The sequence below is a fragment of the Benincasa hispida genome, chromosome 1, assembly GCF_009727055.1.
Source record: "Benincasa hispida cultivar B227 chromosome 1, ASM972705v1, whole genome shotgun sequence".
Lineage (NCBI taxonomy): Eukaryota > Viridiplantae > Streptophyta > Magnoliopsida > Cucurbitales > Cucurbitaceae > Benincasa > Benincasa hispida.
Window position 1 is genome coordinate 28,469,273 of NC_052349.1, and position 10,027 is coordinate 28,479,299.

The 10,027-nt window shown below is 32.6% G+C and overlaps 1 protein-coding gene across 1 annotated transcript; it reads right to left on the minus strand.

The window, feature by feature from the left end:
• Positions 1 to 8,559: 8,559 nt before the first annotated feature.
• Positions 8,560 to 9,776, minus strand: LOC120068626 (transcription factor bHLH36-like). The gene is made up of 3 exons (XM_039020424.1): positions 9,420 to 9,776; positions 8,936 to 9,277; positions 8,560 to 8,646 (listed from the first exon to the last, which is right to left on the minus strand). The coding sequence occupies exons 1-3, from the start codon at positions 9,774 to 9,776 to the stop codon at positions 8,560 to 8,562; spliced, it is 786 nt and encodes a 261-aa protein (XP_038876352.1).
• Positions 9,777 to 10,027: the final 251 nt, after the last annotated feature.

A 10,027-nucleotide genomic window follows, 5' to 3' on the forward strand; every position in this document is an offset into this window, starting at 1 on the left:
TCGAAGTGTGTGTAGCAAGCATCGCACTGGTGTGCAGATTTTTTTCTTTTGCAGATCACATTCTTCTCTTATTCAAACAAATTCACAATTTCCCAATTAGGGTTTACAAAGAATGGGAAATAAATCAGAAAATGATATCTAACGAATTGGGGACAGATGACACAATCATACAAAGACAAAAACTAGTTTTTACCGATAATCATAACAAACTCCTTTCCATCTTTTCTTCCACCGTGGCATTGCATTCTGATTTGGCACATTTGTCTTAGGTGGCGCTTGTTGACTCTTTGACTTTGCCATGTTGGTATTCTCTCTAACATCCCCTTCAAAGTTATGGGGAGATTAACCACATCGAGTTTGGTACGAAGCATAAAATATTGAAAGTGAGTCAATGGTTTTATAAGGCAATTAGCAATCTGAATAGAGGATGGAACATACATGACATCTAATTTGCCATTGAAAACCTAGTCATGAACAAGCTATACATCTATCTCAATATGCTTCGTCTGGGCATGGAACACTAGATTAATGGCGAGGTCTCCTGCACTGATGTTATCACACTACTATATAGGTTTGTAAATTAGTTGTGTCTGCAATTCAGTCATTAACTGTTGTAACTAAATAATTTCAGAAGTGGCATGAGCCAATACCTTGTATTCTGACTCTGTGCTGGACCAAGGCCACAGACGTTTGTTTCTTTGATGTCCAAGAAACAAGATTGTTGCCAATGAACACATAATAAGTAACAATGAATTTCCTATCATCGATATTGGATGCCCAATTAGCATCAAAATACGTAGAGATCTCTAAATCAAGACTTGGCTGAAATTTAAGGCCATGGTTCCTGGTACCACTAACATACTGAAGCACTCTCTTTGTTGCTTGCCAATGAACATCAATAGGAGCTTTTAGAAATTGACTCAAATGATTTACTATTTAGGCTATATTTGGTCGTGTATTTGTTAAATACTGAAGTATACCTATTGTACTACGATAAGGATAAGGATCAGATAGAGGTGTGTCATCAGATACGGAGAGATGTTTGCCCATGGTACAAGGAGAGGCAGCTGGTTTAATATCAGATAGACCCACTTTGTGAAGAAGATCTTCAACATATTTTGTCTAATTTAAGATGAATCCAGATTGAAGATAATGTACTTGGATTCCTAAAAAATAGTGGAGATCACTTAAGTCTTTTAAAGCAAATATGACATCAAGAGTATTAATGTGCTTGGATATAAGACTTGGATTATTTCCAGTGATTATTACATCATCAACATAGACCAAGAGGAGAACAATTGAGTCAGGGCTATGTAGCATGTATAGAAAGGTGTCAGCCTTGGAATTTTTGAACCCTCAGCTTACCAGAGTGTTTCCAAGAGTATTCGTCCATGCTCGATGAGCTTACTTTAAGCCATTGATGGGATTATCAAGTTTACAAACATAATTAGGATATTTAGAATTTACTTACCCGGGAGGCTGCTACATATAAACATCTTCATCAATTGTGTCATTTAAAAAAGTATTGTTGAAGTCCAACTGTCGAATCTTCTAACCTTTTGAGACAATAATGCTGAGAACCACCCTAATAGTAGAGGCTTTCACTACTGAGCTAAACATTTCAAAGAAATCAACCCCAGGATGTTGGTAGAAGCCCTTGGTTACTAATCGAACTTTGTACCTTGCAATTGACCCATTGGGATTTTTCTTCAATAAAAAAATCTATGTATTTCCTAGAACATTATACAACGGTGAAGGAGGAACTAAGTGCCAAGATTTGTTCTTTAGTATTGTCAAATATTCACAGTCTGTGGCATCTTTCCACTAAGGAGTGGGAAGAGCCTCTTTAACTCTCGTTGGTTCAGTCTTTATTTAGTCTATTTTTGTTGCGTTAAGCAATACTTTTGGTTTGAAGATACTTGCTTTTTCTCTGGTTATCATAGGATGAGTGGGTTATTGAGGTAGTGGTGGAGCAGTTGCAATAGTCGATGGTGAAGAAAGGTGAGTCGATGGAGTATTAGGAAATATGGTGTTTAAAGAAGTAATTGAGAGAGACGATGGGACAGTTGTCTATAGGGTTCCTCGAGCATAGAGAAAGACATATTTAGGGGGCTGGTAGACTGGGCTACGGGGTTGTTGTCAGTAGGTGGGCCAAGGCTAGACGGGTTATCATTAGTGCATGATACATTTGTGACTTGGGTTGGTTGGTTTTGAATTTGGGTTTGGTGGTTATTTTGTACAGTTTTTGGGCCTGGATTAATTAAGGACTCAAGAAAGATGGCGAGTGATCTCCCTGGAGTAGTATGAGAGTGAAGTGGTCTATTGAAACATGGTTGGGCTAGTGGACAGTGGCTATCTTGGAAACCTGAAATCCAGAGGAAAACGAAAATTCACCTTCACTAAAAACAACATTTCTGGAAATATACACTTTACCATCCTGGATTTGTACTGGACAAATTCTGATTAAGATTCCTTTGTCATTGTATTGGTTGGGAACAAACTCTCAATTATAGCGTTGATAGCAAACATCAGCGGCATGACCGTACCTAGAACACACTTGACAGGTTGGTCGATTACCTCTTCCACGACTTTGTTGCGACCTCTACTGTAATTAGGACTGTTGTGGGAACCACTGAACTTATATTCTTTGTTACCTTGATTGCTGATCTGACCAGGTGATTTGGCTCCACAAACATTTTTGTTACAAGCAAATTCACAGAAGCATTAGCTACAAAAGCTACAGAGGTCTTTGAAGTATTTTGATGCTCCAGACGTTTTTCTAAGAGAGAGAAGCTCGGACTGTATGTCAAGCCATGATATGTTTGGTTAGCTTTGAATAACAACCACTACGGGATTATACTCTTCTTCTATTTCGAGCATAACTTGAGAGATCAGGTTTCAAAGTGTGACAGGACTACCAGCTTGCACCAAGTTGTTAGAGTGAAGCTTCATTAGTTGGAGATACTCAGACATATACGAATTCCCTTTTCGTGTTTATTGAAATACTTGGCATAGGTAGTCTTCTTCAGTACATGACTGAACACCAAATAGAGCATGGGTAGCATCCCACAAACCTTTAACATTATTGAAACCCATTAACTGAACTGGCACCTCTATTGTCATAATTATATAGTCAGCCTAATAGTAGCTGGTCAGCCGTGACTCATATTGAGGATTTACAACGTTCTCACCTGACGAGTTTGGTGCTCCTCCTAGCAGCTAAGAGTCGGACATTACAGTTCCAGTCTCGACAGTCTCAATAGTAGGGAGGTTAACATAAATGGGACGACATGGTTTCATACCTAATAGATGACCTACCAATCGGTAGCCACGAAGTATCGGAAGAGTTAAGGTATTTCACAACATAAAGTTCACACATTCTAATTTGGTGCTTGTTATCTGATTAAGAAGCTGGCTGAGTGGGGGAGTGTTGTATTTCACGATCTCTGAGGTCATTGTTGCAGCTCTATTGGAATTGGTGTTTGCCATTGAATGTTCTGATACCAAGTCAAGCTTGAAGAATTAAAAATTTGAGAGAAATGCTCTGATTTTTCTTATTCCATTTAGGGAGGTTCCAAGGCTCTCTTTAAATACACAATTTCCCAATTAGAGTTTACAAAGAATGGGGAATAAATCAGAAAATGATATCTAACGAATTGGGGACAAATGACACAATCATACAAGGGAATACTAAATCTAATTTTTACATATAATCATAACAAACTCCTTTCCACCTTTTCTTTCACCGTGGCCTTGCATTCTAGTTTGGCACATTTGTCTTGAGGTGGCGCTTGTTGAATCTTTGATTGTGCCATATTGGCATTTTCTCTAATATCACTGTTTAAAAAATAATTTCAGTATTAATCCTTCAATTTGACTTTACTCATAGAAGTTAATTTAGCATGTTAGTTACTTTTTCATTCTCTAAAAAGAATTGAATCTATAAACAAAAAAAAAACATATATATAAATATCTGATATCAAACATATAATATTTTGTTCAATGTTAGCAAGTTTCTTAGTTACTTTGGAAACAATAATTTGCTCTATATATATAAGTTTCATAGATAAAATTTATTTTATTTTATTTGAACAATATATATGATAGACTCAAAAAGAAATATATACATATATGGTTAAAAAAATCAAAACCACAACAATTTTATGTTTTGTTTCAATTCAAAAAATTTGAAATTTTAAAGTACAAAATTATATTAAAAAGGATAATTTTTTTTAATAAATATAGTATTTTATATTAAAAATTCAATTCTTTTTTTTTTAAATTGAAATATGCATAATATATTACATTATGATTTGGGAAAATATTAACACTACAAATTCAATTTTTTTTATTAAATTGAAATAGGCATAATTTATTACATTATAATTTGAAAAATTATTTCAAATGGTAAAACTGTTGAAAATATTTACAAGATATAACAAAATTTTAGAACCACTAATGATAAACGTTGATAGACATTGATAGAAGTCTATGATTTATTTCAGTGTCTATTATCATCTATCATTGATAGCTCTAAAATTTTACTATAATTTGTAAATATTTTGGCTCATTTTTTTTAATATTTAAAAACAACCCTTATAATTTATAGGGTAAAATAATAATTATAAAAAAAAGGTTAACTTAAGAAAAATTCATAAATCAATTAATAATAATTTGTACTCACCCTAATATTTAGTGATTAATTACAACCGAATTTTATGATTTAGTGTGTAACTACAAATACATTTTGAACAATAATTTCATTTAATGTTTAATTTTTAAACCGCTATGAAACATATATTTAAATACATGAAATACCACCGTGAATAGTTTTAGTTGAATTTAGTTGTTGTCTACTAAACACAACTTAAACTATTATCATCATGTGTCTAACTTCTCATATATTTTAAATCCCTTTTCACCTCAATGTGATTTCAAGCGATTATAATTTACACCATTCGAGATAACATCCAAATAATGTTAGAAATTAATCCGACCAAAATGTTCATTAGACAAATATGAGAATTATAATATTATTAAGGTAATTACAAATGATAGTATTTTTAGAAATAATAATCAAGTGTATAACATCATTTAAAAAAAATTGCAAATATAGCCAAGTCTATCAACGATAGATTTCTATTTTGATAGACTCTCAAGTCTATCGGCGATAAACTTCTATCATTGATAGACTCTTACCAGATATATGGTCTATCATTGATAGACTCCTACCAATAATATGGTTCATCACTGATAGACTATTTAAATTTAATCATATTTTTTTATATTATGTTATATCTGTTAATACTTTGGATCTAATGTTTATATTTGCAATTATCCCATATTATCGTCTCACACTTGATTTCATGAGCAATTGGGGAAGCTTGTACGGATGTTTTTCATTGATTGGAAGGTCTTTCAAGGTTATGAATGATAACAAGCTTAATCATCAACCTTAATCACTCTAGCTCTTGTCAATTAGCGTCATTCTTCTTAATTTTCTCCATTAATTGTATTTGTAAATCCTTTTCATTTTTATTGATTTATTTCCTTAAACAAATCCTATGCTTCTTGTATTTATATGTACACTTTGTACTTAATTAAAAATCATCAACAACAATACAATTATTTTCTCTATTCTAAAAGTCAACTAAATTGGCGGATGAAACATATCTCACCTACGATTTTACATCAATGATTTGTCCATTGATAATCTATAATATTAATACATGTACCACATTTTTCTATAATACATGTACCATAATCTATAATACTAATACACGTTCATTCATAATCTTTAATACCACATCTTTGAGTTTTTCCCTATTTTTCTCTGTCTCTTCTATCGCTTCTAGTTACTGTTTTGTTTTTTTCCTTTACTTCTTTGTACTACTGATTATTTTATCAATGAAAGTTAGGAGATGACGAGGTTTTACAAGGTGTCAATCTAATTAAGATTCTTTAGTATACCTACGGATCTTCTTGGTATTTTTCTAAAAATAAATAAACGTACCAAATTTTTTTTTTTAATAAAAAAATGGAGAATAAGCAGGTGTGTAGGTCACATTCTCTAAATCTAAACCTTATGATCACCCTTCTGGTTCAATGAACCAAGCTAGTATGTGAGATATACCATCAAATTTAATTGTTTAAGAGATACTCTTGGTGCAAGCATATACAAAAAGAAAGTGGAACCTAAAAAATATACCATATATGATTTTTTTTTTCTTTTTTGGGGAAAAAGATACATCATTCAATGGTATGTGAGAAACATATCGGTTGAAAATGTAGCTCTATAGTTCCCCACCATTATATATACCAAACTGAATTAATAGTCATATTGTAAAGACTCCATTATTTCAAGTCTATGATGACTAACATTGTGAAAATATATAATCTTTTTCATTTCAATGATATTGAAAAAAGTAATAGAAATTATTAAGAGCTTGTAAGAATATCATAATTTTTCTCCAAATATAATGTAGAGGAACACCTCCAATATATGTCGTTCTGCACACCACATTGCATGATCCAGAATTTCATAACCAAAAATAACAGCCTGAACTCAATTTATTAATGGGGGTAATATTTAATTCCTTACTAATATAAGATAAGACTATTACTATATGGGGAGAAATTGATGCATCTTGTTACACTGAATTAAATACCACTACACAGAAGACAAGACTGAAGCTCAAAAAGTCACAAATAAGCTCAATTTTAGAGGAATAGTAAAGATGTAAATTCTGTTTGTTTGTTTTTCTTCCCCTTTTGAACAATATACAAGAGGCATATGAGATTAGTAGGCACATTTGGATATCTCAACTAGGTTAACATATCTTTAACGTCTTCATCATGTCCCAAAAATAAAAGTAGTTGCATTAATCAAGAATAAAACAATACAAAGGAAGAGCTGGAGAAGAGTGCAAAGTTTCAATATTAAAAAACTAAGGTGATCCCTCACACATACACAAATGTTCCACAGTGAGCCCTGACAATCACAAAAAACAATGAGTACAAACAACAAACTAAGTGAATAATACACAAAATTTGGTAATCCAATTTGGTGATATACCACTTACATCTGGAGGCAATGTGCCCATGGGAAGATATATTCACTAACATGAAAAGTCAAGCGTTTACAATATTGTACTTATTTGTAAAATGATGGAAATTACAGTGATAGTGATACTCGTAGAGCATGACTTATTATTGATCACCTAGGCTCTCCTAGATGTGAGACTTCCTTCTCAATAGAACTTAGGCTCCTCCTAAGTATGTGAATATTATTGAAGAATCACTTAGACTCTTCTTAAGTATGAGAGTCCCTCTCACCAATGTTTTATCTTCCTACCTCAAATGAAGACCACTTCTACCACTTGTAGACTTAGGTCTTCCCTAAGTTTGAGAACTCCTTCTCAATCAACGTCGTGTTAGGATCCCCCTAAGGATGAGAAGTCCTTCTCAATCAATTATGCCATAGGCTCCTCTAAGAATAAAGATCTCTTCTCAAGATTAATTCAGACTCTAAGAACAACGATATAACATGCCACAAAATACTGTTTAAACTTCTTGCTTCACAAACTCTAGAATCAACATAGAACTTTGTTGTTCGGCCACGATACACAGTTTTGCTAAACTCACAAAAAAATGAAAGTCGCAACCCTAGCAAGACAACTTTTCGCTCTTGAAAAGCACAACGGAAAAAGAAAATAACCCATTCAAATTCACAAGTCATATAAATAAGGAAAATATCCCAAAGAAATAAAATTGCAGAATATTCCAGTAAAAGAAAAAAATAATTTACAAGATCAGCATCCTTGAAGACATTCAATGGGACATTTTCTGACAACCAGCAACCCAGTACAACGACAAACTCTAGACACTCTTAAACAAATATAGCCAGTTCAGAACTCCAACAAATATTACAAATAAGGATGAGTTGGAAAAAAACCTTCCAGTTAAACGTAAAAATAGAAACATCTAGCTAAAGAAAAGAGGAGATTTTGATCACCAAAGAGGGGCTCAATAGATAATGTCTTCCCAAAGAGTCGGTCAATAAAAAGGTTCGTCTTGTGTGTGTGTGTTAGCACTGATTGTTAACTCTTCGTTAAAACTATATAATTATTTCATGCATGTATAATACTCATTCTTATTATTTTCAATTTCCACTATTATTACATGAACGTAAATACGTATGCATGAAAACCCATTACACATGCATGGAAATAAGAAAATGTAGTTTTAATGTATTTGTCCATGCATTAGAAAGTTAGGAATTTTATACTCCAAAATAAGCTACAACTTATATAAGCGATATCTAATTTTTCCCATTAGCAATATGAGTTTCAAAAAGGCAAAAGAAGAGCTAGGTTTCACATAGAAGCCAGATTCTATACAAATAAAGGAAAGTTATTGTAAGAAAAAGAAAAGAGAAAAAGAAGAGTTAATTAGGAGTTCGAAGTGAGGGCAGGTGAATGTAATTATGGTACAAACTAATGAGAGGTGTCCCATTAAAAAGTAAAGCCTAATTAAGCACAAACAACAAGTAATTAATTGTTAATCTGTTACTTGTCTCAGCAGTGGCACTGCTTCTATAAGCTTACTTCCAAGCTGAGGGAGATCAAGTGAGGTCGAATCTCTAACCTGCACGTTTAAATTTGTTAAGCCAAATTCATTGGAATGATAATATTATAAGTCCAACCACAATCATTCTGCATGTTTTGTTATCTATGTTTCAAAATCTTAACTAAAATTTTAAGCCTAATCGAAGAAGTTAAGCTTAATTAAGCTTATTTCTCCATGTTTTTCTCACATTGCATCAACATGGTGAATTAAATACTGCAAGGCTGAACGTCAATAAAATGTTTTGAAAATTGTCATTTTCCATTTTTGAAAAACATAATAAATTAGTCATAATTATAGTAAATCTTACCTCGATTTGGATGGTGTGAATTGATTTGTGGTTAATTATGGTTGAACTGCATCTAACGACTTCCAGACCTTGTTCAACAATTACTTTCAAGATTCTTGAGAGGGGAAATCCATGGAAACCATTTGTTGTAATCAAGATTTCAAGTATTCCTCCATCAAAGGAGCTAATTTTAAAGCAGCAATTTGGTGTTTGTTCTAATTTTGATCTCTCAAAGTCGTTTGAAATTGAATTATACACCTTTTTCAATTCATCTCTTCTCGCTTCAATTTCTTTGATTTTCTTCTCTTGATATTTTATATAATTCACCGCCCCATTCATTTGGTCCGATATCGCCCTTTTACCCTTAAAAAAAAAAAAAAAGAAATCCCATTTCCATTAAGTGATGAAACAAAATTTTAACAAAAAGGGGTTGCTTAATTTGGAAAAAAAAACAAACCGATCGAAGAATAATACAAAGAAAAAGAGAGGAAAAGATAAAAATTACCTTAATAAATTCAAGAGGAAGTAGGGTTCTTAGAGACATATAAAGAGCACCCATTTGTTGTCTTCTTTGCCTTTCCCTTTCTCTATGCATCAACTTGATTTTATGATCTTGATCAGAAACAACAACGCCACCACTTCCATCAAAATGATGATCCAAATTATTTTCAAGTGGCTTCCTCCTTCTACGAGTGCTGAAATTCTTGACTCCATTGTTATTATTAGTATTATTATTATTATTATGATTGGCTTCCACAGCTGAAACATGATGCCCAAAAATCAGATCTTCTGGGATTATGTGTTGGTGAGGATTAAACGAAATCTGGAAGCACTTCTCTTCGCTTTTCTGTAAAGAGTACATCATATAAGTGGGAAAAAAAGAAAAAAGAAAAAGAAATATGTCGCTCTAAGTATTTGGAAACAAATTAAACAAGATGCGTTTATTAGGGTAATATCTTGCAAATGAGTTTAGAGTTTAGATAGCAAGAAGATTCCATCTAAATCCTTCACAGACAAGATTAGCTGGGGAATGACTCATCCCCCAAACATATATTATAATAATAATGTTTTTGTTTTTGTTTTTGTCTTTTTGTTTTTTTTTTGTTTTTTTGT

Bases quoted from the DNA above. Each gene is read 5' to 3' on its own strand.
- LOC120068626 (XM_039020424.1), bottom strand. From the start codon at position 9,776: ATGTACTCTTTACAGAAAAGCGAAGAGAAGTGCTTCCAGATTTCGTTT. The intron at 9,278-9,419 runs GTAATTTTTATC...TTTTTTTTTAAG, and splicing joins TTCCTCTTGAATTTATTAAG to GGTAAAAGGGCGATATCGGA. The intron at 8,647-8,935 runs GTAAGATTTACT...TTAAACGTGCAG, and splicing joins TTCACACCATCCAAATCGAG to GTTAGAGATTCGACCTCACT.